This window comes from Vidua macroura, chromosome 19 (genome assembly GCF_024509145.1).
Source record: "Vidua macroura isolate BioBank_ID:100142 chromosome 19, ASM2450914v1, whole genome shotgun sequence".
In the NCBI taxonomy this organism is placed as follows: Eukaryota; Metazoa; Chordata; class Aves; order Passeriformes; family Viduidae; genus Vidua; species Vidua macroura.
In genome coordinates, this window is record NC_071589.1 from 631,072 (window position 1) to 658,684 (window position 27,613).

General features: G+C 59.7%; 1 protein-coding gene across 5 annotated transcripts; it reads right to left on the minus strand.

Annotated features, from left to right (window-relative positions):
• Nucleotides 1–5,940: 5,940 nt before the first annotated feature.
• Nucleotides 5,941–21,733, minus strand: LOC128816755 (uncharacterized). Of its 5 annotated transcripts, none has more exons than XM_053994652.1 (4): nt 21,001–21,049; nt 20,524–20,653; nt 19,824–19,947; nt 5,941–6,392 (listed from the first exon to the last, which is right to left on the minus strand). In XM_053994652.1, exons 3-4 carry the CDS (start codon nt 19,864–19,866, stop codon nt 6,022–6,024), a joined length of 414 nt encoding a protein of 137 aa, XP_053850627.1. In that variant the 5' UTR covers nt 19,867–19,947; nt 20,524–20,653; nt 21,001–21,049; the 3' UTR covers nt 5,941–6,021. The 5 variants fall into 5 exon arrangements, with proteins under 5 accessions (XP_053850627.1, XP_053850626.1, XP_053850629.1 ...); XM_053994651.1 differs by having other exon boundaries at nt 20,524–20,658; nt 21,001–21,045; XM_053994654.1 differs by lacking the exons at nt 20,524–20,653; nt 21,001–21,049 and adding an exon at nt 21,444–21,733.
• Between the last annotated feature and the right edge of the window lie 5,880 nt (nt 21,734–27,613).

A 27,613-nucleotide genomic window follows, 5' to 3' on the forward strand; every position in this document is an offset into this window, starting at 1 on the left:
GCCAGGGCTGTGCCAGCCCGGCTGTGCCCACGCCCCACCAGGGCACCGACAGGGCAGGGCAGGAACAGCCAGGTTCCTAACCCAGCTGCTTTTACAAACCAATACATCTTTCTCAGGTGGAAAGCATTGTTAGGAGTCAGTAAGGGCCTCACCTGCCCTATTGCATGGCTGCAGGGACAGCGGGGCTCGCACAGCTCGAAGCACCAAACTCTGGAATCCCCCGATGCCCGTGACCAGAAGCTCTCAGGGATCCCCTCAGGCCAGCTGGTCAAGCAGGATGTGTTTTCCCAAGCAAAGCCTACCCAAAACCATCCCACAGTGGATTCTCCAAGCCTTTTCCAGCAAGAACCTCCCTCTGCCTTTCCCTTGCCGGGGTTGTGCAGAGGGCAGAGCGCCACAACAGCTCTCACCTGGCTCCAAGGTCACAACCAGGTCACCTCGGCTCCTCCAGCTCCTGCCCCACCCAGTTTTACAGCCTCAGCCCGTCCTTTCCCCACCCTCCGGCTCTGGGATCCTGCGGGGACGAGAGCGCCGCTGAAGTGCTGACTCGTGGCTGCGGAGCCCCGCGCCCGGCCGGGCACAGCAGCGCCGTTCCTGCCCGCCCCGGGCACGGAGCACGGGCAGAGCATCCCTGCTCATCCAGCGGGGCTGAATCAGCAGCTCTGGAGCCGCCGGGCCGGGATCAGCTCCCACGGCAGAGGAGCTGTGCTCTTGGTGCTGGACTCGGCCATTATTGCAGCCCACGGGGCCGGGCCAGCTGCCAGAGCCGCCCTGGCAGCCACGGAGAGGTTCTGCTCCCCCAGCAGGTTCTCATCTCCCCCCGAGAGCCCCCACAGCCTCGGCTCTCAGCTCAGCCACTTCCAGCTCCCAGCGATCGATGCTGATTTAATTGCTGGAGCATCTTCCAGGAAATGTGCTGCTGCACCCACGTGTGGGCAGAGAGAAAGCAGAGGAGGGACCTGGAGAGCATCAGAGCAGGGCTGGCCTCGGCTGTGAAAGCCCCAAATCCAGGCACAAACTCCTGGAGGAGAAAGCAGCGGATTCTCCTGGAGTGGCCAGCGGATTTAGGAGGGGATTGTGCCCCTGTGCCCCTGTGCTCAGGTGAGAGAACACCTGCAGAGCTGCCCCAGCTCAGGCAGGAGCTGGAGCTGCTGCAGAGCCCAGAGGAGGCTCCAGGATGAGCAGAGGATGGAGCAGCTCTGCTGGCAGGAAAGGCTGGCACAGCTGGCATTGCTCACCTGGGCAGGAGAAGCTTTGGGCTGAGCTCAGGGTGGCCTTGCAGGGCCTGAAGGAGCTGCAGGAAACGTGGAGAGAGAATTGACAAGGGATGGAGGGACAGGACACAGGGAATGGCTTCACACAGGGCAGGGCTGGGATGGATGGGATATTGGGAATTAGGGATTGTTCCCTGTGAGGCTGGGCAGGCCCTGGCACAGGTGCCCAGAGCAGCTGTGGCTGCCCCTGGATCCCTCAAGTGTCCAAGGCCAGGCTGGACACTGGGGCTGGGAGGTGTCCCTGCCATGGCAGGGGCTGGAATTGATGTTCCCGAAGTCCCTTCCAGCCCAACCCCTTCTGTGCTCCTCTGACTCTTTGATCTGCATTCTCCAGAGGAAGAGTTACTGGTTTCCAGTGCTGTTGTTCCTAAACTCGACCTTTGTGGCTGTTGCCAGTGCAGGGGAGGATCCAAATGCCAGTGCTGAGGCAGCAGAGCTGCTGGAGCCGGGCAGGGATGGGGAGCAGGGAGGGCTCAGAGCCTCAGCCAGCGTGGGGAGCCTGAGGAGCTGGCACAAAGCTGGGCTCTGTGGGACAAACCGGAGCAGTGGGGGCATTGTCCTGCTCCAGCAGCCTGGAGAACAGGCCAGAGGTCAGCCCAGGCCTTGAGGAAAAGCACTTTGAGGTGAGATGGAGATTTCTGGCCATGTTTTGGAGGCTCCCCCTCGGAGCCGCAGGGCACAGCAAGCCAGGCCTTAACCCACTGCTCATCAGGATTATTCTTCCTGCCTTCAAGGTGCAAGAGTTAAATCCCCCTGGATCCCAGAGGAGTGACCCTGCAAGGCCCTGAACCCACCTGCAGAGCCTCGCAGGCATCACCAGCCCCACCTTTCTGCCCACAAGGTTTTTCCCATCACAGCCATCTGGGAGTTTAGCCCCACACGAGTCAGGGTCACCCCTCCGTTCGCTGCTCTCCAAAGTGTCCCAGAACCCCTAAATCCGAGTTTTCCAAGGCAGCCCCTCGGAGGAGCAGCAGCACAGGGGCACCAGCCCAGGGGCAGAGCACTGCCAGAGCCACCCAGCACCTCTGCCAGGGGCAGCAGCACAGCCTCATGGAAAGAACAGAGCCCTCAGTCTCCCACGGGCTTTGGACAGCCAGTCCTGACCTTTGGAACCTCCTCACCTGCCGCCCACAGCCAGGCTCCCCTTCCTGCTGCGGCAGGGAGAGCAGGACCTGGAGAGCTTTAACTGGTGACAGCAGCCCCAGAGCTCCTTGCAAGCAGGATCAGACCCTGAGAGGTGGTTCGGGTGAAACAATGCCCCGAGAAAGTCTCCAAGCACTTCAAAGCTGCGTGGTGAAGCCCTTTATCCAAATTCCACAGATGGGGAATCAGAGGTGCAGTGAAATGCAGTGATTTGGGCCTCCACACCCAGCAAGGCGTGACCTGAGGACACCTCCCTCATCACCGTCCCCATCATGCTCCCGAGTCAAGCAGGAAATGCAGGCTCAGAGCCCAGGGTGCTGCACCTGCCCTGGGGCTGGGCCAGGGCAGTTCCTAGCAGGGGATGCAGCCCCAGAGCAGCCCGAGGTCCCTGGGGGTGTCCCTGCCTGCCCTGGAGCGCTGCAGCCGGCCCAGGGACACAGAGGCTCCCCCTGCCAGGGGCTCAGAGCTGCCTGCACACATCCTCAGGGTCCAGGGGGATGTGCTGTGTTGCAATTGGAAGCAGACTCACAAAGAGAGCCTGTGTTCAGGCACCGAGCTATAAATATTCATTTTTTAAACGGCATAACTGGAAAAATGTCTAAATGTCTATTTTTGCCTCCTCTGCTTCACCCACTCAAAACATTGACATCATACCAAGCTCCTACTGGGGCAGAGTCCCTGCGAGAGCTGGAGCAGCACAACTGCTCGCAGCACAGCGCCGGGGCAGGAGAAAAGCACCTTTGTGTCCTGGAGGATGGAGCAGTGCTGGGGAGGGCAATTCCTGCTCGGAAATGGCAGCTTTTCCCCTGCTCCACGGCTGCCATACCAGTGACTCAGCACAGCCCAGCTCAGGCTGCCACAGCTTTGCCCTGGCTCAGCTGAGGGCCAGGACTCCTCCAAGAGGCTTCCAGCAGCCCAGGCTCAGCGCCAGCAGCCAAACGTGCAGGGGTTTTCTCCGAGGGAATCGTGGAAGAGTCGGGGTTGAAGGGACCCTTCAAGCTCCAGCCCCCTGTGATGAGCAGGGACAATCCCCCTCCGTCCCACCCACCCCACAAAACCCGCCCGAGCTGCCCCTGAGGACAGGACCCCCTCTCTTGGGAGCCAGGCAGTGGGAGCAGCTGGGAGCCCGGCACAGCTCTGGGGAGGGCTGGCAGAGCAGCAGCAGCTCCGTCTCAGCCTCTCCTCCTGTGAGGGTGGGAGCTGGGGCTGAGCTCTGGGCTCGGCACAGCCCGTCCTGGCAGGGCTGCCAGCAGGGCAGGGATGCTCCAGCCTGGAGCTGCTGCTGCCAGAGCTGGGGGCAATTCCAGCCCAGCCCCAGGAGGTGCCCCCAGCCCCTCCTGCCCTCAGAGCCCGGGGATTCTGTGCCCCAGGCAGAGGGCAGGGATTCCTGCCCCTCCCTACAAAGCTGGGCTGCCCAGCTGTGCCCCAAGGACACCTCTGGGGGTTACTTCAGGGGGCTCAGCCTCGGCTGGAACACAGCTCAGCCATGTGAGGAGCCCTCCTGGTGCCCCAGAGCCCCAGAGCCCCTCCGTGGCAGCCCTGGGACCTCAGGGCTCTGAAATAGCAGCGAATGTTCCAGCTGGGGCTGAGCAGAGCCCCAGTGCTGCACTGGTGTACAAAGGGCACGAGTGAAACACAATCACCATGCTGCCATCTGCACCTCTGGGGAGGTCCCTTTTATCCTCAGAGACAACAGAAAAGTCAACATTTCCCATAAAGTGAAGTTACTGAAAAACTCATTTTAGGAATTACCAAAGCCAGCAAGTCTGGGGTTTGTTGGGGGTTTGGGTTTTGGTTTTTTCTCTCTTTTGCTTTCATTGTGAGCTTTCCCCCTTTGTTCCCACAAGTGCTTTCCAGAACACTTGGTTTCGCCTGTTTCCATTTTACTCTAATTTGTCCTGGAGAAGCAACACTTCAGCCTTCACTAAGGACATAATGCATTTTCAACTACTTTTTAATGATGAAATCATTCCCTGCCTCAGATCCTTCAGAGCCCTGGCCTGCTGCTGCAGCTGCACTGCCAGAACATTTCCAAGGCAGCTTCAAGACTCCTGAGCTCCAGGCAGGATCCAACTGCACAGAACTGACCCTGCTGCAGGGAAAACGAGACCAAAATCAGCTGAGAGGAAAAGGAGAGCAAGGAGCAGCCCGTGACACCTCCATGGGCCCTGGAGCTGGCCGGGACAGGGCTCCTCACCTGCAGGGACACTGCCACAGGTGTCCTGGGACACCTTCCCACAGAGTGCCAGCCCACGTGCAAACCCTTCCACACGCAGAAGGAAAACGGGAATGTTTTCTCAGCCACCTCGGCTACCGGTCCTGGCTCCACAGGGATGATTCCAACCTTTTCCTACACCATTTCCTGCCACAGAAGTGCCTGTAAATAGCTCTGGCCATCCACCTGAGGGATGAGGAGCCGCTCCTGGAGGAGGAGGAGCAGTGTGAAAATGGTTTAACGCAGAAGCAGACCCTGGAAAAGGCTCTGTGCAGCCAGCACAGGAGAGGGGCTCTTTGCCTTCTCCCCATCCCTCAGCAAGCACAAACAGCTCCCAGCTGCTCCAGCGGCCTCTGCACGGGCAGGGCGGGCTGGCAGCAGCCCTGGGGGGAAATGGGGACACCGGTGCCTTCCCGCTCCCCTGGGAACGTGGGGTGGAACAGCAAACCCCGGAGCCCGGGCCACGGGCTCCATCCCATCAGCCACGCACAGCCCTGAGATCCAAAGGGTGCCCTCAGCCCCCACGCCGGGGCTCTGCAGGGCACAGTGACCCCGTCACAGGCAGGAGGACACAGCCCCCGGCCCCCAGCTGGCTCTGCCCCCAGCCCTCAGCAGGGAGGCAGCACTTGGCCGAGTCCCTTTCCAGCATCCCCCAAACAAAGCCCCAGGGAAGAGCTGGAAAGGGAGCTCTATTTATTTATTTACTTATTTATTTACTTTTGATTTGTTCCCAGCTCTGTGGCTCGTGACCAGCCCTGAGGGTTGGCAGGGCCACTCCTGAGCACGGGGCTCGTGACGTGCTGCAGGCACGGCGAGAGGAACCAGGCTCAAAATAGGACAGGGAACAAATTTATTTATCCAGCCCAGAACGTGGTAGTTTCTCTTTTTTTTTATTTGCCACATTTTCTCATTCTTCACATTCTTTCCCTGCAGAAGCCAAACACCCTTTCCCAAAGCACTCAGCTGCCAAGTGGCACCAGTCCCACAGCAGCCAAAATCCCAGGGGCTGCACAGCAGGAACCACACACTGGATGCAGCAGAAAATACTCAGGATTATCTGATAAGTTGTTTATAACTCCAGCAGAGTTTTCCAGGACAAGCGGCTTCCTTAAGTAAATTTAATTTTGAGAGCAAAAAAAGGGTCAATTTTTTTTTTTTTTTTTCCCACCATCACAAGTTAAATATTTTATTTCAAAAGCAGAGTTGTGGCTTGCTGCAGACCTGCGAGCAGAGACCAGGATGCGTTTCCACCCCCTTCTGCTTTCATTCCAATCAGCCCTTTAGGAAAAGACTCCAAGAGCTCAATGCTGCTTGCAGGGGAAGTTTAATGGAGTCTGGAAAACACTCAGGAGCATCTTCTTCCTCTCCGTGGCTTCAGCGGCAGCCGGGTCATTCCCCCTGGCTGGAGCGCGCCCTGTTGCTCCGGGGCAGCGCGGCCGAGGGAGGTTTTCTCGCAAAAATAACCATGTGGCACACGCCCGGCGGTGCCGAGGGGCGCTGGGCCTCGGCAGCTCCCGGGGGATTCTCCTGGCCCGGTGCGGGGCTGGGCTGCGAGCGGGGCCGGCCCGGGGTCGGGGTCGGGGTCGGGGTCGGGGTCGGGGTCGGGGTCGGGGCCGAGGCCAGCCCAGCCCTGCCCGGCCACTCCTGCTGCCGCAGCCGCCGCACCAGCGGTCCCGTGTGGGTCACGTAGGCGTCTCCGGGCGGCTGCTGGGGGTTCTGGGCGCTGGGCAGCCCCACGCTGGGTGAGGGCAGCGCATCCTCTGCAAGCCAAAAACACGGCGTGAGAGCACAGCCCTCCCCGGGAAGGGTCGCAAAGGAGTCCTTTGGTGGCACCGGGGACCCCACGGGGACCAGCCGTGGCTCTGCTGTGGCCACGGGGGCATCGCCGAGGGGCAGCAGCGCCTGTGGCTGCTCTGCATCGAGACCCAAAGAATCCATGGAAGAAACGGCCGCTAGCCACGACTGGCAGGCTCTGAGCCTCTATTTCCGCAGCTGAGCGCGGGGTGCGAGGCTCTGCCCGAGGGACAGGGCCCTGCTGGCCTCAGCTCCCAGACAGAGCCCAGCACGGGCAGGACCCCGCTGAAAGGGGCTGGAGAGCTGCTCATCCCCACCAGGCAAAGGCCCCCGCGCCCTGCAGAGCAGAGATCCAGCTCCGTCCCTCGCCCCAGCAGCCAGAGAGAGGCACGGAGTGACCCACCGAGGGGCAGGGAGGACAGGGGTCCGGGGTGTGGGGCCAGCCCGCGCCTCCCACCGCTCCCCTTGCAGCCCTCACCCTCCCTGCACCCCGGCAGGTGCTCCAGGGCTGCAGAGGCTGCCTGGGCAGCACAGCAGGACAAGGGCATGCGGCAGGAATGGCTGCTGTGCCATTTAGTCCTGGGTAAATGCTGCCACTCACGGGATATTCCCGGGCTTTCTAGAGGGCCTCGGGCTCAGCTGCAGTGCCCAATTGCCACAGCATCCTCTCACGGGGCAATAAAGGGCTTGTTCACTTTCCTAAATGTAAAAAAGCAATGTGACGGAGAACATCCCCAGTTTGGATTTTTGATTGGTGTGGGAACTTTTGGTGTCAGGAGAAAGTTTGGATGCCACCAGCTGAATTTTCCTGGGTGGTTGTGGGTGCTTGGGTGCAAATATCCCCAGACAAGGACACAAGATCTGCCAAATTTCCCATGCTGGAGAGCAGAGACAGAGGCTGATGCAAATCCCAGATACTTCTCCTCTGACCTTCTCTCTAACCCTTCCCAAAGCAGAAACGCTAAAGAAGCCACAGGGAGAGGACACACAAACATTCCCTGCCTGCAGAGCCGGGGTCCAGCAGCTTTCCCTGCATTACATCCCTGGGGAGGCCCCCACAGAGGTGATTCCTCCACACCAAGAGCGTGACAGGAGTGCCCTGGGAGCTGAGGATGGGAATGCAAAGCACTGGAGAGAGGATGCCAAGGGAAAGCCCAGAGCTGACAACATCCCGGAGCAGAAGGAGCTGGGATCATCAGCCACACTTTGTTATTTACAGCCTGTGCTTGGCTACTGGCCTGGAAGCGATTCCAGAGGCCAGGGAGAAAGGGCTCCACGAGATCCTGGGAATGCTGCGAGCACGAGCTGCTCTCCCCGCAGCACCTGCCAGCGAGAGCTGTCCCAGCCCTGCCCTGGGACCTGGAAGGGCTGTCCAGGCAGAGCTGGCCCAGCTCCCTCCTGCTGCAGGCACGGGACGGCTGCTGCCCCTGCCCTGCCCTGCCCAGGGCTCTCCTGGAGCTGCCCACGCCGAGGGATCAGGACCTGCTGCAGTGGGAAACGCTCCCACACGCTCCTGTCCCAGCCCCACCTCGGGGTCTGGCAGGGGCACGGGGGGCACTGGTGGCACTGGTGGCACTGGGCTGTTCCCTCCAGGCCCTGACACCTGAGATGAGCCAGGCCCCAGAGCTCACAGACATTCCAGAAATTCCGTTTGCTAGTTTTTCATCCTCACCACGAGCTGCTCCAGAGGCTCTGGAGGGCACCGTGCAGCGGATTCCCTCTGCGCGACTCGGGGGAGATAAAAAAGAGCTGCAGCCACGGTCCCACAGGGCTGTGGGGGCTGCCAGCCTGAGCTGCAGCAGGACAGGGGAGGGGATGTGGCCCAGAGCCTGCCCCAGCAGCACAGAGCAGCACTGGAGGCCCCCAGCCCTGCAGCACCGCGGTGCCCTTCCCTCCGAGGCCAGGCTGGACAGGGCTGGGAGCAGCCTGCTCTATGAGGGACAAGGTGAGCTTTAGGGTCCCTTCCAACCCAAACCAGTCTGAGATTCTCTGCTCCGGCCCAAAAACCCAAGCAAAAAGGCTCCTTTGTGCAGCACAAGCTGCCCCTGCATGCAGCTGTGCTGGGAGAGCCAGGGCTCCCCGAGGCTGCTCGCCCCGGGCTGGCAGCAGCAGCAGCCCCGGCTCAGCCCAGCCAGGCTGTAAATCAGGCCCAGGGTGCTGGGACCCCGCAGGAGCCCCCCTTGCAGAGCAGAGTGTAAAAGCCCCCTCGCTCAAACAACGACCCTTTTGTGATGCTGGAAGTGGGCAAACCCAGAATCTTATAGTTCATGATAGAATTATGGTTTCTTGGAGACTGGGGACACACATGGCCCACTTTAAATCCAAATTAATGCTGCTGAGCTTCAAGACATTGACAGGCAGAGGTGCACATTACTTTAACACCATCCAAAAAAGCACCACCAAAGACAGGAACAGACAGATACACAGAAGTATCATCACACAGGGAACACAGCTTCTCCTTATCAGCCAGAGATTAAAGCACATGCTGAGATCTGCTCAGGCTTTCCCCAATTTCCAGACATAATTATCAATTCACTTCATCAGCAGGCTGTGCTCTATCGCTGCCATTGTGTGAGGCTGCATTTGGCTCATTTGCTTTACCTTTTCACAATGAAAATAAAACAAAACCTGAGACCAAGCCCGGGGCTAAAGCCTCGCTCAGTAAAGCTGCGCCTCGTGGTGCTGAGCCCAGGGCAGGGCTGAGCAGGGAGCAAACAGCCCCTGCCTGCTCTGCTCCCACTGCCCAGCTGCAGGACAGCAGAGAGGCTCTGGCAACGCAAGGGAAATCTCCTGGAGGAAGGAGGGAGGGAGGAAGGAGGGAGGGAGGAAGGAGGGAGGGAGGGAGGGAGGCTTTTCTGAGAGCCACTGGAGCCATGAAGCACCCAGTGCTTTGCCCCACGCCGCAGCTCATGGGTTTCATTCTCAGAGCTGCTGGCAGCAGGACAGGTTTCACACTCTTATATTTAGAGAGCCTCGCCTGACAAACAGCCAAAGCTGTCGCCTGTAAATCAGGGGGCTCTGACAGGGCCCAGAGCAAGCAGTAAAAGCAAATGGGGGAAATGAAATTACAGGCTGCAGAGGGACCTCTGCAAAAGAGTAAGCTTTTATTTTCTGTTCCTAAAGTTCACAGTCATTACAAATATTTCTCCCTCTGTTCTTTCATTTGTTTTTAAGGCAGTCCCTGCTGTGAGGCCCTGAGCCCCCTCAGCTTCCCGCATTCCTGGCTGGGGTGGCCTGGCCTGCAGGAGCTGACAGATCCAGGGCTGGGCCAGGAGATTCCGCTGGTGGCTCCCGGTGCCAGGGGAGGCAGGAGCAGCCTGGGCACTCCCAGGTCCCTGCAGCCCACCAGGCTTAGGGACAGGGTCCTGCTGGGGTGGCACCACAGCACTCAGAACAGGCCTGGCTGAAGGTGGCACTGTGAGATCCGTGGCCAGAGTCAGCCTGAAAGGCCTTTTCCAGCATTAATGGCTCTGCACTCTCCCACCGACACGGGGTTTTCACTCACACCAAAACATCTCCTTTTCCCACAACCAAGCAGAAGCACAGGAAACTCCTGGACCACCCTGGGAAGCAGCAGCAGCTGATGCCCCTCCTGTCCCAAAGCCTGGGGGCCAAGAAGGCTGACAGGCATCACTGGGAACATCCTAATGCTGCATTTCACGTGCTTGGCTGGGGGAGCCTCAGCACAGAGACTTCCTGCCTCCAAGGCTCCCATCCAAGGGTTTTCCAACCTCTCAGCACCAGCAAAATAAGGAGAAGCAAGTGCTCCTCTGATAGAAGCAGGATTCAGCCCTTCCTTGTCCCGTACAACTCCACAGCACTTTGCTCCCATCTCCAGCAGGATTTTAATTTGACCCTAAGCACACAGATGGACCAGCAATTGCAAAATCAACTGCCAAATCAAATCAAGCTGATGAAAGGATAAGAGTAACAAAAATCCCCTTTATTCATTCATCTGATTCTACTGTTTGAAGTTCTCCATGAGCAGCTCCCAAGCCAAGCTCCTCCCTGTGTGTGTGAGCTGGGGGCTGTGTGATGAAGATGGAAAGAGAGGATCACCGGCTCTGAAAGGGGAGGAGCAGGAACAGAGCAACAGAAGAGGCAGCACGGCAGATTTGGGAAGTCAGGATCCCGTGACAGATTCCAGGGAAGGTGAAAAACCTTGTCTAGGTGCTAGGGCTACAGTGAAAAGCCAACAGAAGGAACAAATAGCTCAGCAAGTATTCTGTTCCTGTTTATTCCACAACAGGCTTGAACCAGCATCAGGTGGGGGGGACAAGTGCCCATCACTGCCTTCAGGGGGCTTGGGATCCAGGGCATTGAGCCAGGGGCTAACTGGGGTGGCTGATTAGCCACGCTCCCACCCCAGGCCGGGGGCACCACACTCCCAAATACTCCCCAACAAGTGCTGAGGTGGGAATGAATCCCTGTGGATCACATCCCCCTCACCTCTCCCCAGAGCAAGCGCTGCCCTCAGCAAGCCCAGGAGCCACGTTCAGATGCTGGGACCAGCCCCCCAAACCAGCCCCAAGGCAGGAAAGCGCCGGGGGAAGAGGAGGAAGGGGCATGAGGGATCCCCCAGCAGCAGAAGATGCAGGCAGTGCAGCCCCAGGGACACTGCTGGACACTGCTGGGACACTGCTGGGACACTGCTGGGACATTGCTGGGACACTGCTGGGACACTCCTGGCACACTGCCGGGACACTGCTGGACACTGCTGGGACACTGCTGGGACACTGCTGGACACTGCTGGGACATTGCTGGGACACTGCTGGGACACTGCTGGCCACTGCTGGGTCACTCCTGGGACACTGCTGGGACACTGCTGGGACATTGCTGGGACACTGCTGGACACTGCTGGGACATTGCTGGGACACTGCTGGGACACTGCGGGGACACTGCTGGGACAATGCTGGGACACGGCTGGGACATTGCTGGGACACTGCTGGGACACTGCTGGGACAATGCTGGGACATTGCTGGGACACTGCTGGGACACTGCTGGGACACTGCGGGGACACTGCTGGGTCACTCCTGGGACATTGCTGGGACACTGCTGGGACATTGCTGGGACATTGCTGGGACACTGCGGGGACACTGCTGGGACACTGCTGGGACCCTGCTGGGACCCTGCTGGGACACTGCGGGGATACTGCTGGGACACTGCTGGGACATTGCTGGGACATTGCTGGGACACTGCTGGCACAATGCTGGGACACTGCTGGGACATTGCTGGGACACTGCTGGGACACTGCTGGGACACTGCTGGGTCACTCCTGGGACACTGCTGGGACACTCCTGGGACATTGCTGGGACACTGCTGGGTCACTCCTGGCACACTGCTGGGACACTGCTGGGACACTGCTGGGACACTGCTGGGACATTGCTGGCACACTGCTGGGACACTCCTGGCACACTGCTGGGACACTGCTGGGACATTGCTGGGACACTGCTGGGACACTGCTGGGACAATGCTGGGACATTGCTGGGACACTGCTGGGACACTGCTGGCACACTGCTGGGACACTCCTGGGACACTGCCACGCTCCTGGCGACGGGCAGCAGCCAGGGCACAGGTGGGAGCCCTGAGCAATGACCACAGCAGTGCTGCCACCTCTCACTGTCAGCCCAGTCTGCTCCCTGCAGACACATCACCAGCCCTTCCTGCACTTCTGCTTTGTGCTTTTTGTAAAGAGGAGGAGAACACACACACACACACACGAAGGGAAGGTGGGCTCAGGACAGAGATCACTGGTGAACACCCCAGACGCTCCAGTGGCCGCACAAACACCCCCAGAACAGCAGGGGCAGCTCCTCAGCTGCTGCTCCTTGGACAGGCACCCAAGGCAGGGAACGTCTGACCCCACAGCAGGACAGGGATGGCCCAGCTAGAGCAGAAGCAGCTCCTGGGCCAGGCTGGTGTGAGCAGGGGGATTCACCAGGCTGCTGCTGCTTCAGCCAGCTCAGATCTGTAAGCAAGAGCTCGTCCCTGCTGTCAGACAAGCAGCAGTCTTGAATTAAACCCTGCTCAAGCTGCTCGCTTCTCCCCAAGCCCAGCTTTATTCCTGTACTCCCCCTGCACGGGCACCCTGGCTGGGAGATGGGCAGCAGGGACGTGTCCATCCCACGGGAGCCACCAAACAGGGAGCACGGAGCTGGGGGAGCCACCAGAGCCCAGAAACTCAGGAGAAAGTGCTTGTTTATGTGAAAGCACAAGGAGGCAAATAGTTGACATTAAGCTTTTGGGGAGGCTGTGGGACTGGGCTGTTCCTTTCAGCCCTCACACAAAGGGCCCCTTTTTGTCTCGCTGTAAAACAGAAACCATATTGAAGGGTCTGTGGAATTTCTGGGCATTTTTTCCCCTGGGAGACACAGTGCCCTGCACTCCAATGCAGATGAAGCAGGATGCAAAGGGCAAGATGTTCAGAAGCGGCTCCAGGGCCACCTCCTGCCCTGCTGCTGCCACAGCCCCCCCAAAATCCTGTCCCCCAAAACCCTCAGCGCTTCCAGCATGCTCAGGGGCAGAGCCTGGAGGTGCCCCAGGGCTCCCAGCAGCTCCCACAGCTGGAGATGCTGCAGGGAGCCCGTGCTGAGCACAGCCCCTTTGGAAAGGGATGGAACTGAGCTCCAGCGTGCTGGGACTGCTCATCCCGAGAGTGCCCGGCTGCCCCCAGGAGTGACCCCGAGCCCACCCTCAGCACCTCCCTGCCCCAGCAAGGACCGGGATGTGCTGCTGCTCCAGCAGTGCTGGGGACACCTCCCTCTTTCACTTGGCCAAGTTTCACACCGCAGCTCTGCCCCCAAAGGTGTTTTCGGGCTGGTCCGAGCCCTGTGGGGCAGGAAACTGCCAGGGCCTCCCCATGCACAGGGAAGGATTCCTTCCTGACGAAGTTTAAGGATCCGAGTCCCGTGAGCGCTGCAGCCGCTGCTGTGCGCAGCTTCCCCTCCTCAGCACTCAGCACCAAGGGCACAAACAGCGGCTCCCCTTCCCTCTGGAGCCCGGCGCCGCTCCCCGGGGCAGGGAGGGCGTTTCAGGACAGCTCCGGTGCAAAGGCTGCGGCCACAGGAGACAGAACCCCCCCCTTGTCCCGCCCTGGGACCCCGGTGGTGGCAGGAGCGCGTCCGAGTCCTGCCAGGCACCGCAGGGACCGGCCCGGCTCGGGCGGGGGAGCACCGGCACCGCCGGGGCAGCGAGGGCGGCCGGCACGGGAGCGCTCTCCGCTAACCGTGAGACCCCGAGCGAGGACAGCAAAGCCCGGAGCACATCCACAGCTCCATCTGACGGGAGCCTCTTGGAGAGCAGCCGCTCCGGTTCCCCGGGAACAGCCTCGCCCGCCCGCAGCCGGTGTCCTGCTGGAAACCACAGCCAGGGACCGGCCCGAGCTGGGCGGGACCCCCAGGACCACCCAGCCCAGCCCCTGGCCCTGCCCAGACCCCCAACAACCCCACCCTGCGCATCCCTGGAGCGCTGTCCAAACGCTCCTGGAGCTCTGGCAGCCTCGGGGCCGGGACCATTCCCTGGGCAGCCTGGGCAGTGCCCAGCAGGCTTTTAATAACAAAATGGAGACTCTTCTGCTTGATGGTTTTCCCTGCTTTCACTAAAATCCTGCTCTCTAATATGGGAAAAGGATTTCTGTGTGAAGGCACTCAGATGAGGAGACATCCAACCCCAACAGCTAAAATGAGTTGAGCTGGCTGAAAAGGAGTTGGGAAGACAAAGCTCCAAGCCTGAAAGTATTTTGCTGGAATAGGTCTGCTTTTGAGAGCTGTTGACTTTTTGACAAGATGAAAAACTGGAAAACATCCACTTTGCATCAAAAACGTGTTCAGGCAAGAGAACAGAAAATCTCACTTTTCAGTGAAAACAATCCCTCCAAATGGAAAACTTGCACTGTTTGTTTTCATTCTGCCATGAAATTCCCCTTAGCACAGGGAAACATTCTCAGCCAGCCCCATCAGCACGTGGGCTGAGAGGAGAAGTGACAGGACAAGTGACACCGTGCCCCAGGCAGGACACTGCAGGCACAGGGCTCGGCTGTTCCCGCTCATCCCACAGTCTCACATGTTCCCAGAGTGGCCCCTGCTGGGCCGAGCCCCCCTCCAGCTGCAGCCCACGGGAGATGTCACTGCCCAAACATCTCCCGAGCTGCGAGCCAGCAGCATCGCTCTGGCACAGCATTCCCTGCTCCAGGCAGCTCCAGGCTTTTGGCTTTGCTGCACTCAGCGTTGCAAACCCCAGCCCTGCCTGAGCAGCCTGGCCCTTTGAAATCAAGGAATTAAGTTGAAAAAGCCCTCCAAGATCAGTGAGACCAGCCATTCCCTCAGCACAGCCAAGGCCACCCCTACACCCTGTCCCCAAGTGTCACACGCACAGCTTTTCAATCCCCAGGGATGGGGACGCCACCCCGGCCTGGGCAGGCTGTTCATGGAGCAGGAGAGGATGGACAAGGTCACGTCACCCCCGGGTCCCCTCGGCGTGCATGCCATGGCACCCAGCACACAGCCCTGACCCGCCCCACATTCCGGGAGGGGCCCCTGGACACAGACTGTCCTGGACACCACGAGCAGGGCTGGGACAGCAGCTGTTTTTAGCAGGAAGATGCTGCAGGGCTGTGACACCTCCCAGCCACGCCAGAAATGTGAGACAGGAACATTCAGTGTCCAACCAGACCCGTCTCTGTTTGTGCCATTCCCCTTCCTTGGCGAGGGAGCCTCCCCTGCCCGTCCCCAGGAAACCCAGGATGGGCTCCCCAGTCCCTCATTCCTGCACAACAACCACCGGGGCAGAAAAGGGAACCTTGCCCAGACCCACCACCAAATATAACCCGGGCAGGGCCGGAGCACACGAGCCTGGCCTGCACATGGATTATCCTGGGCTTGTCACGTTTATTGTTTCGTTCAATGACCTTCTGGAGTGCCTCAGCTGCAGCAGTCCCTCCTTTCTGTTGTGTCTTCCCCCAGCACAGATCCCCCCCCAGCCCCGGGGTCTCCAGAGCTTCTGCCAGAGCAGCAGCTGCACATGAGGATAAAAATAAAATTTACACATCCAGGGAAGAAATTCCCTCCAGGAGTTGTGGTTGCTGGGTTCTGGTGGGGGCTGTGTGGTTTTGGGAGCCTCCTGGAGTGACCCGAGTGATTTGAGGTCACTTGAAGCAACGTCTGGGTGACTTCACTTTCCTACTCATTGTCCCTGGTGGGTGTCACACGCCCCAGACCCATTTATCCCCGAGAGGAAAGGACAGGCCTGGATTCCGTGGGGAATGTCCCAGAGCCAGCAGGAGCACTCTCCCGAGGCAGCTGGGCTTTGTGCCTGAGCAGCCCTTCCCTGGATCCCGGGCTGGGAAGGCACTTCTGACAAGGGAGGCTGTGAACAGCTCTGTCATCACGGGAGCACTCGGAGCTCTCGTGTCACCACTCGTGTCACCCCCTCTGTATCTGCCATCAGTGGCAGCCTTCTGTCAGCCTCCAGCCTCACTCAGCACAGGAACGTCTCCCCATTTCACACCACAGCTCACCAGGAGGGAAAGCAGCATTCCCAGGGTCCTGCAGCACATCCAGAACGACCTAAGGAGCTTTGTGGCGATTTCTGGAGGAGCTGTTCACCCTCTTGTCCAGAGGAGATGCTGTGCACTGGCTGCTCCATCAGCAGGGCTCGGCCCTGGACACACCAGAGGCCACCAGGAGCTGCTCGGGGCACAGAGGGGCCAGCAGGACACGGTGGCACATGGAAACCCTCAGATCAGCCACCCACCCAGCTCTGCTTCTCTACAAGTGAACCCAGAGCTTTGTTTGCTCTTTCCTGCATCCCTCACACATTCCTGCCGGAACTCTGGATGGGATTTCCAGGAGACACCAACACCAAAGGCCAATCACTCACAGCACTGTGCACTGCCCTTCCTGAGCTGTGCTCAAGGAAAGCTCGCAGTGAATTCCTGCCTGGAGAAGGGCTCAGCCTTCTCTCCATGGCATGGGACAGGGAAGTGGAAATCAGAACGATCTTCCCGGCGGGGCAAGGAAGGCAAAGGCCAAGAACAATCAAACTGAGTGCCCCCCTCCCCACCCTGCCCCTTCCCTGAGCTGGTGGGAAAGGGATGTCTCGGATTAACACTCCATAAAGTGCTTGAATCCTAAAAACAGAGGCACCCTCAAATGAAAGCACAGACCGCTACGTCCAAGAGCATCCAGAGATTTTTCTTGCCAACAGTGACACACCCTTGGCCAGCGTTTCCTCAGCAAAAGGTTAATCCCCTCCAAAGTGCTCTCTCTGGTTTTCTTTTCCAGAGGAAAGTCCTGTCCAAGCCACCAGGCACATCCAGGCCCTCACCTGTGGGACTCAGCCCTACACAAGAGCCATTGAACACCTCAAATCACCCACTGGGTCTCGGATACTCCATAGCCAGAGGAGCCAGATCAGGGCATTTGGATCCAATTAGTTTCCCTAATCTGCCCTGAAAGGCAGCCAGGGCTGGGGCTGCTCCAGCTGCACACATGGCCTGGAGCAGGAAAGGCATAAGGCCCTCAGAACATCCTCTCCAGCGTGGATTTCCCAATAGTGCTGCTGCTCACTCCAAGAGCAAAATCACTCCACTGAAGTCTTCCTGCTCAGCAAAACTGATCCCTCCTCCCTGCAGCAACCTTTGTCTGCTCTCTCCAGCCCTGAACCATCAAATCCCTTTGGAAATTCACAAGCAAAGTCTATGGGCGAGACAGAATAAAATTCCTGCATGTTCTTTTTTTTTTTTTTGCTGTTGAGAGCACAGAAACCCCAAGCTGCACAAAAGCTTCCAGCTCCTCCAGACACCTCCTGTGCTGCAGGAACTGCTCCTCTGCCACATCTGAGCTGCAGGAGCCATGGCTGGCAGGAACAGGAATGTCTGTAGAACCTGGAATTAGGATCCTTTGTCATGGTGCAGATATATCCCCTACTGCCCAGCCCCCAGAGCTGGTGAGCAAGCACGAGGTGACACAGTAAAGGACAAAGGAGAAGTGAGAGAACTCCCATTCCTTGGCTGGTGGAAGTCAGGGAGGTTTGTGGAGCCCAGCTGGGATCTCACCCATCGGGGTCTTTCTTTGGGAAGTTCAAATGGATGTGGGGGTCTGGCCCAGACCCGTGGGGAAGGGCCCAGATCCCCAGTGCTACCCCCAAAGAACAAGCAGGGCTGGCCAGACGCTGAGGGGGACCCACACCCAGCTGCCCACAGCGGCCACCCCACTGCAGGGTAACCCAGAGCAGCTCCAGGCTGCCTCGGGAGCAGGGAAAAGCAGCGCCAGCACCTCAGCTCCTGGCCGTGCCTCAGCTCCTGTGTGACGGGACCTGTGGCTGCTCCTGCATCTGTGAATGCCACAATGCAGGCATTCCCTGCAGGCATTCCCTGCAGACATTCCCTGCAGGCATTCCCTGCACCGGGCTGTGAGCAGACATTCCCTGCAGGCATTCCCTGCAGGCATTCCCTGCAGACATTCCCTGCAGGCATTCCCTGCAGACATTCCCTGCAGGCATTCCCTGCACCGGGCTGTGAGCAGACATTCCCTGCAGGCATTCCCTGCAGGCATTCCCTGCAGACATTCCCTGCAGGCATTCCCTGCACCGGGCTGTGAGCAGGCATTCCCTGCAGACATTCCCTGCACCGGGCTGTGAGCAGGCATTCCCTGCAGACATTCCCTGCAGACATTCCCTGCAGACATTCCCTGCACCGGGCTGTGAGCAGGCATTCCCTGCAGACATTCCCTGCAGACATTCCCTGCAGGCATTCCCTGCACCGGGCTGTGAGCAGGCATTCCCTGCAGGCATTCCCTGCAGGCATTCCCTGCAGACATTCCCTGCAGGCATTCCCTGCACCGGGCTGTGAGCAGGCATTCCCTGCAGGCATTCCCTGCAGACATTCCCTGCAGGCATTCCCTGCACCGGGCTGTGAGCAGACATTCCCTGCAGGCATTCCCTGCAGGCATTCCCTGCAGACATTCCCTGCACCGGGCTGTGAGCAGGCATTCCCTGCAGGCATTCCCTGCAGGTATTCCCTGCAGACATTCCCTGCAGACATTCCCTGCACCAGACTCGGCTGAGTCCCGCACAGCTCCCGGCTCCAGCCCTGACCACAGAGGCGCGGGAGGAAGCGAGGGCCCGGGGCTTCTCCAGCAGGTCCCAGTCCAACATCTGCTTTCCATGTTCCCCTGGCAGTGCTCCAGGTGCACGCAGCACACTGGGGTCTGTCTGTCTGTCTGTCTGCACACAGCAGGGCCCTCTGTCTGCTCCAGCACCGCTGCCCACAGATCCAGCAAACCTGGGAGGCGGCACGGAGCAGCTCCCTGAGGAACACAGCCCTCGTCCCCCGGGACAGGTGAGGGGACAGAAGAGCTGCCGTGAGCAGGAGGGATCCCCACAGCTCAACCCCCACAGGTACAACCCAGCGGGACACGACCCTTCCAGCCGGGCAGGGCCGGCCGGGCAAGCCGGGGCTCCGCGGGGGCCGGGCAAGCCGGGGCTCCGCGGGGGCCAGGGGCACACTTGGGGCTGTCGGGGCCAGGGCTGCACCCCGCGGGTTGCTGGGTTGTTGCTCCTCCACCTGACCCTGGCGTGGCCAGAGCTGGGCCGGGCACATCCCCGTCCCAGGCAGGGTGCACCAGCAAACAGAAACTGCCAGAAGGTGCAAACATGCAGGGACATTCAAACCACCCAGAATTAAGTTACAGACTCCGTCATCACTTTCTGGCACAGACTGCACCCCTTGCTCCCCGCAGGAGTGGAGGCAGCGCGCAGCCACAGGCCGGCTCCGATGTCTCCGCACAGGATGTTCCACACGCCAAATTCAATGTTCGCTCTGCGCGAACCGCGCCCAAACACCCAGGAAATCATTTCGGTGTCACCTGGTGCAAACACCAACTCCCTGCCCGAGCAGCCGAGACAAACGGGGCGCTAATGGGTGCAATTAGCCACTCACTGGCATCAATTACCGGCAAGCAAGGAGGGGGAAGTTACACCTGGGGCAGCGAACTGCCACAGGAACTTATAAGTGAGGATCGCTTTTCTGCTGCGCTGCTTGAAACGAAATCCGAGTGTTTCCCGATATTTCAGGGAATGCGTCCCACATTTACCAAAGAGTAAATCCTGACTCCCCTGGGAGCTGCAGAAATCCCAGCGGTCCGAGCGCTTCCCGCGGTGCTGGAGGACACGCAGGGCAGCAGAACCAAGGAGAAACAGAACACTGACCCTTCACCCTGGCACAGCACAGCCCATCTCCGCCTGCAGCCAGGAGCTGAGCACCAGCCAAGCGGAGATTTAGGATTATCAGTAAAAACGTCCCAAAATTTAGCAGGAAAGCAGCGTGAGGGAAATGCCCACGCCGCGGGGATGCTCTGCTGTAACCCTGCCGCTGTAACCCTGCCCATCGCCGCCCTCACCTGAGCTCAGGCCCTCGGAGATGTTGATACAAGGCTTTTCCATCCACGGCAAGTGGTCAAATGCATCCTCCTCTGATGGCTCCAGGGTTGTCTTTTAAAAAACTCACAATGTGTCTCACCGAATCTACAGTGGGGGTACAAAGCAGACAAGGTCGTGTTTGGCTCTGTGGCCACAAGGTTTTTTTCACTTTGTTCTCCTTCAGGAACAGGTCAGGAGTGTGCAAAAAATCACTTTATGAAAGGCCAATGTCCCTAGAGGAGACAGAGGAGTCCGCAGCTGTACTGGAATGAATGGAGAGTCCATTGGGCCCCACCCCGGGAGGTCTCTCCCGAGGTTTTGGGGGTGCAGCCTCCTTGTATCCCCAACTCCCGGCCGTGTTTTGCCCTCTTCCTTTCTCCCTGGGCTGAGGCACGGGGAAGGTGCAGCCCTCCCGAACCGCCTACCCCATATCGCCCCTTGGACACGTGGGGACAGTTCCCCCCAAAGCTGGGGAGTCCAGGCTGCCTGGGCTCTGCAGTGGACTTTGCACTGACCCCTTTGTCCATTCCCCTAAGGTCCAGGAGGTCAAACTCGCTGGGTCTGTGACCAACCCCGGTGGAGACACCAGGACCCATCTCGGGGACACCAGGGACCCGTCTCAGGGACACCAGGGACCCATTTCTCCTAAAGACCCCTCCTCGAGCAGTCAAGGATCAGCACCCGTGCTCCGGCACTCGCCTGCCTGGCTCGGGAGCACGGGTGAGCCCGACTGAAAGCCTTGGAAGCTGCCTTGGAGCTGCTGCACACAGAGCTCACGGCTTTGGAAAGCACAGCCAGGGGCCAAAGTCACCTACTCTAAAGAAAAGGCAGGGTTGGAGCTGGTGAGGGGTGTTCCAGCCCCAGCCTCCCTCGCTGTGTGCTCCTTAAAGCAGGTTACGAGGGAAAGCTCCCTGCCTGTCCAGCCAGGAGCCGCGCTGGGAGCCACACTCCCGCCCAGGCGGCCTGCAGCGGGCTGCGGGATGCTGCTGGACACCGGGCCAGCTGGCCGAGCTGGCAGCGGGGCAGAGGACACAGGCCGGGGTGCAGACGCTCCCTGGGGCTCCCTCCCATGCCCTCTGTCGCTGCCGGCTGCCCAGGCTCAGCTCCCCGCTCCGTTCCAGGTGCCAGCCTCCCCCAGCCCCGCTTCCCCCGCGGCACCTGGATGCCGAGCAGCGCACGGGGCAGGGCAGCGGCTGCTGGAACCAAGGGCTCGGGACACACCCAGGAACGCCGGCAGCGCCGGGCGCCCGTGACGGCACAAAGCACCCCCAGCCCCGTTAAAGGGGGAGGGGACACCCAGCGCAGCTGCTTTGGTCCCCCAGAGCCACCTCCTCCATCAGTGCCAGCAGCCGAGCCCGACCCCAGCCACCCCCGCACACCCCAAAAGGGGTTTTTGAGCTCTCGGGGTGGGGGGATTCCTCCTTTGCTGGGCTCCAGCTGGGTCGGCCAGGTGCTCTGGGGGCTCCCAGGGCACTCGGTGCTCGTTTCCTTAGGAAAGCAGCCTAAAACCAGCCTGGCTGTCTCCAGCTGTTCCTGCTGTCCTGCGCATGGCCCTTGTACGGCCTCATCTGCGTCTCCAAGTGTTTCTGTGCCCTGCTTACCTCTCCAGCAGGATGTGCCTTTTCCTGGGCCGCTGACACAAATCCTACAGGACTCCCCAAGGTGGCGTGTGGGCACCGTGTCCTGGCTCCTACAAAAGCTGGTTCCTGGTCTTAACCATGAAACAACAGTTCAGGGGCTGCTGTTAGCCTGACTGAGCCCAGGGCCGGGGCAGGGCTGGTGTCCCTGCAGAGGTGCAGAGCAGCACTGGCACAGTCACGGGGATCAGTGCTGCTTGTGTGTCACCTCACAGACCCTTCTGAAGATTCTGCTTTTATCTCCACGTATTTGAAAAATCCCCAGCCCAGCCCCGGGAGCTGCTGGAGCAGGGAGTTGGATTCAGGACAGATTCTGCCCTCCACAGAAGACCCACAGGGGGAAGGGTTTTGCAAGAGCACGAATGGGGTGACCTCATGGAGGCTTTCTGCACAAAGCCTCGGGGAACTTGCGATCCCTCCCAGAGCTTCCAGTTTGCTTTTTGTAATCCCTCCCAGAGCTTCCAGTTTGCTTTTTGCGATCCCTCCCAGAGCTTCCAGTTTGCCCCTCACGACAAACGGCAGGAGAAGCGGGCTCTGTGGGGGGAGCCCGGTCCCCAGGGAATTCCGGGGATTTCATCCTGTCCCCGATCGTCCTTCCGCAGGGCTGAGTGTGCCCTGCCGGGGCTGCCGTGCTTGCCCTCCTGGTGCGTGTGTGGGGGACAGGAGGGGAGCAGCTCTCCCTGCAGCCCCCGTCTGCGCCGTCCCCTGCAGGCACAGCACGGAGGTTTTCGCACTGAAACGCGGAGCCCTCGTGGCAGGAGCCGATTTTCACCTGCAGCGGGTGGCGAGGGCTCCCCGCGGGGCCCGGGCTGGAATTCCTGCCCGGCTGCGCACGGATGGGATCTGGACGCTCGCGGTGTCTGCACTGAGTAACGCCTCTGGCAGCCGGCAGCGAGTTTGGGAAGTGTGTAATGGAGCCTCTGCGCCACGGGAGCCCCGGGGGACGCCTGGGGCAGGGGGGGACAGCTGGACCACCCAGGCACGGCCCGCCCCGCTCCGAGCCCGCGGGCCAGGGCTGGCAGTGCCCAGGCGGGCTCGCCCGGCGGCGGGGACAGGCGGTGACCCCGCCGTGTCCCCGGAGGAGGGCAGGCGGAGCCGCTCCCGGAGGAGGGACAGCGCATCTTTATCGTGTTTTGGGGCGGATTTTCATAATCGCAATCCTGAGCAGTGCAGTCAGGGAGCAGGAGGGGACGGCAGGGGCAGAGGGTGGGAGCTGGAATGGACCGAGGTGGGACAACATGGGAGGATGCTCCCAAAAAGGCAGCGGAGAAACCAACAAATGCAAGCGAGCCGAGGAACTCCACCCAAACCAACCCCGGGAGCAGCGCTGATCTGCGCCCAGGGCAGCCCCTGGCACGGGTGGGCACAGCTGGGAGGTCACAGGAGCTTCACCATCTCCATCCCCATCCCTGGCAGCTCCCGGGCATGGCCTGGCACCTCCATCCCCTTTTCGGGGGAGCCGGGGGCTCCTGCAGCTGAGCCCCTGTGCTTGCACAGAGCGCCGCAACCAAAGCCGGGTTCGGCCACTCCCAGGGCCGAGTCCTGCCGGGCCAGCAGCTCCAGCGCTGAGCTCACTCCTGTCCCGGCCCCAGCGCGTCCCCGCCCTGTGCTGGAGCTGCAGGGAGCCCGGGCTGGAGGGTGCACCCAGCTCCTCCAGGGGGAGAGGGGAGGAGAGGGGATCAGAGCTGAGCATGAGGTTATTCCACCTGAAAAACTGCAGGTTTCCTGCTCGGGGTGCTGCTGGCCCGTCCCAGAGGGATGGGAGCAGTGGGGGCTGAAGGGAACAGCTCCCAAGGCCCCAAAGAGCCCCCGAGGCCGCGCTGACGAGAGCAGGGGATGCAGGTTCAGAGCAAGCAAAACGGGAGGTTTTGGGTTTGTGGTCGCTCTGAGACAGGCTGGGGCTCTCATCCTGTGCTTGTCCCACTGTAAGGGCTGGAGGAGCTCGGGAAGAGGCTCCCATGGTTACCTGCACTCATGGAAACAGCCCTGGCTCCACGGTTCCAGCCCCAATGACACAGCAGCCCAGTGCTGAGGAGGATTCCAGGAGCTCCCTCTGGTTCCAACATTCCTGGAAATGAATAATCCCTTCCTGTGGGAGCCCCCTGCCCTGGGAAGAGCAGCATGAGGAGAACCTGAGGCAGCACAGCTCCAGGCTGGGCTCTGGCAGGACCGGGAGTCAAGGCCACTCCTGGTGTGACACGAGTCCGGCCGGGCTGGGCCAAACTCTGCGTCACTTCCACCAAATCCCTGTCCCTGCAGAGCGGGACACTCGGCATGGCCTGCACCGTCCTCCTCCCCGGGGCTGGGCTCCTTTCCAGATGCCTTTGGGATGTGCAGGGAGAGTGGAACAATTTCCAGGATTTATTGTTTACAGCCAGAGGTGCTCGTTCCGTGAGGGATACACAGGGAAATGCCTGTGGAGCCGCCTCCGAGTCATTCCTTCCCCGGGATCACATCCAAGAGGTCTCACCAGAGTCCCAAAAAATCCCTTTCCATCCAGCATGACACACATTCCTCCTCCTCTGCCTGGTTGAGAGACCCTCAGGGCTGGGCTGAGCTCGGGAGGGGTTTCCCAGGATTCCTGGGCGGGATTTCTCAGCCATGCCCAGCTCTGCGTGGCCTTTCCTTGCAGGAGAACCGAGCTGGGGGCACAGACCTGCCCTGACCCCCAGCCCTCCCCGGGCTGTCCCAGCTCCCGGGCGTGTGGGATCCACAGGAAAGCCCAGCACGCTGGGGAAGGGCAGAGGGCAGGACGAGATAAGAACATCTCCGGGAAATCTGAGTCACCCTGGCGTTCCGAGGGGTGGGAGGGAGCGGTGGGAGCTGCCCCAGCGAGTGCTCGGACAGCTCCAGCCTCTGCTGGTACAGCACAAGGGCTCAGCCCCGCCAGGGCAGGCGAGGCAGGGAGCGCTTTTCCTGTCCGAGAAACAGCCAGGGCCACTGCCTCCCCTCCTCCCCGGGCTGCTGTCCCTCCTTCATCCCTGCAGGAGTTCATTCCCGCATTCCTGTGCCAGCCCCTGTCCCCGTTCACAGCTGGGACCTGTTCTGGGGAGCCAAGGACCACTCTGGGACCCCACAGCCCATCCCAGCAGTGCCACCTCCAGAGGATGGCTCATGAGAAGGTTTGGGGGGCTCAGACAAGGCCCTGGCACCCTCTGGCAGGGGCAGGGAGCTTTGTCACCCATGGTCACATCGGCCTCGTGTCCCACCCTGCCCGAGGACAGAGCCTGGCCTTCCACGCCACCCCTGGGAAGTATCAGCATGAAAAGCTCCTGCTCCGGGGCTCTGGCCTTGGTCCCACCCAGCGAAGCCACAGTGACCCTGCCCTGGTGGAACTGCACAGCCAGCCAGGGCTTCCCCCAGAGATCCCAGCCCAGGAGCAGGGACAGACCCTCTCCTGGGGTCTGTTCATTTATGGGTTATCTGCACAGCCCTGGCACACGTTTGTGTTGCTGGGAAGGAGAGGGGCAGTGAGAAGACACCAAGCTCCAACACCGGTAATTAAATATGAAAAGTAATTTCTATTCTGTTCTGAGAGAAACAGGCTCTTTGGGGGTGGTGTGTCACAGCTGGAGCTGGACACACCAAACCCACCTGCTGACAGCTCCTGGGACACTGATTCCTTGGATGTGGGGGTGTCCTGAGGGCTGCTCCGTGGACTTAAAATGGGGTGGATTTGACTTCACCTGTATGGGGTTGGTTTGAACAAATTACTAAAAGTGGAATCAGTTAATTGGAAGCTTCTCTGGCTGTCAGTGACTGACACTGTTCAGCTATCAGGAAATACAGGTCAGGAATGGCAATAAATTGCAATAAATTGCAATAAATTCCACATCTCGCCGTGTCCAGGCAGTGCTCCCGCTGCTTGGATCCATGGCCATGCTTCAAATTCCCTCCAGACAGCGAGATCGTCACCATTTCCCCTCGCAGCTGCTGAGTCCTGCAGACTTCCAAGGTTTCAGCCCTTGAGCTGTGCTCGTTTTTTATTCCCTTTCCTTGAAGGCCCCGACACATCCCCGGGATCCGGCGGCTCCCGGCTGGACGCGCTTGGGCGTTGCTCAATCACATTTAAGGAAAACAGCTCAGAGTGTCCCACACACGGACCCAGCGCCTGCCAGGGCTGCGAGCAGCAGCCAGATTCTGGCTTTTTATTCGGAATGACACAGGAAAGACGGAATGTCTCCCCTCCGACCCCGGGAAGGGTCACACAGATGGCTTCCAGGCCCGGCAGAGCTTTAGGACACGGGATAATTCCCGTGCACATGAGCTGTGCTGCTTCCTCTTGTGTAACTACAAGATCTTTGCAGCTGGAAGTCAGAGGTCCTGCAGCTCAAACCACGAGAGCAGAGCCGAGAGCTTTGCCAAGAGGGGCCAGGGCTGGAATTTCCTCCTGGTACATATTTGGAGCAGGAGAGACCTGAGCTGTGGGTTCACATCTGGGGCTGTGGATGCTCCCAGCCAGAGGAGGATGCTCAGGGGGCAGAGCTGGGAGCCATTCCCTGCGGGAATTGCAGGGCTCCTGCTGCTTCCCCACCTTGGGTGGTGTTGAGCCTAAGTTGAGCAGGCACTGAAGTTCAAAAATCCATGTAATCCACCCAAAATCAGTCCACGGATCAGCCCATGGATCAGCCCATTCCCACCCACTCCCATTTGTCATTCCCTGCCTGGACTTTCTCCTTTTTGGCAGAAATCCTTGCAGGATGACAGCTCATCCTACAAATGCCTATATTTGCTTGCAGACTTGGATGCAGATGGAAAATCTTCCTTTGGCCATTTGGACTCTGATTTTTAATGAACTTTTCCACCTGAGGCCCTGGGCCGAATCCTTTCCTAGGGAGCATTTATTAGATCACAGCTCATTCCCCCAAATCGGGGCGGGCCCGAGGGCTGCTTGAGCCGCCAGCCCAGGCAGCCCGTCCCCCACACACCGAGCTGGCCGCAAATCCACGTTTTGCTGCCTTTTTCCAGCTGCAGGGCTGCTCACACCCCTGTAACCAGAGCGGTGAATCATGTTCCCGTTATATCCCTCGCATCCCGCTCTGTCCCCGCCCGGCCCCGGCGCTGGCGTTGGTGGCCGTCCCCCTCTTTGTCACCCCCTGCGAGGCACGGGGTGGCACCGGGGAGGTGCCACCGTGCCCACCGCAGTGCCACGGCCGCAGGTGGCTCTGGCGCAGGATTGATCCCGGGACTCGTCTCCAACGAGCCCGCCCTGGAAGCTTTCTCCGCTGCGTTTCGAAGTGATTATTTATTTAATTGTTCTTTAAAGAACAGCGTAAGGGCTCCCTCTGCTGCCCTGCGGCTCTGGATGTGGCGCTCGGTGCCAGGGTTTAGTCGAGACTCAGCAGAGTCACAGTTTGAGTTAGTTGATGGTAAGTAAGAAGTGAGTATGTAGAATAGGATAGCATCTCTTTAAATAGTATATTAATGTAATAGAGTATCGTTTTAATAAAGCTGTCCTTCAGCCTCCTGATCTGGAGCAGACATCAGCGTTTCTTCCCGTAGGGGGTCGCCTGATTTCCGATAGGAGAGCTCCAACAAGAACAAAACATAATCCAGGAACTGGTGAAAACAAACTGAGCTGAGTTTAAACCCCGGAGGAGAGGGGACAGGTGACACGCACAGAAGGTCCCACTGGGGCAGAAGTGGCACAAGCCATAAAACAGGGCAGGGGTGCCCTCGGGAGGGAGCGGTGAGCAGGAGCTGAGCCCTCCCCTGCTCGGGAACCACAGAGCAGCAGGAGCGTGGCAGAACAGCTCCATGACTCAGGGCGCCGGGGTTACTATGGAGCTGTTTACACTGTGCTTTGGCCTTGAGAAGAAAAGGAGGGAAAAAACGCTACAGAGCTCACCCAAAATGAACGAAATGGAAGGAGCTTGGTGAGACAGAGAGGGATAACTCAGAGGAACGACTCCACAGGCCCTGGAGGTTTCCAGGAGGAGTCCGGAGGGCTCGGGAATGAACTCGGGGAGCAATTAATCCTCAGACTGATGCTTCTCCCGTGCCGGATGGGTGGGATGAGGCAAGTGTGATCCCGGTGGTTTTAAAGGATTCTTGGAGGAATGTGAGGAACAACAGAGCAGAAAGTACAACTCCCATGAGGAGCAAACTGTTGGGACTTCTACAGAGCAGGGTTC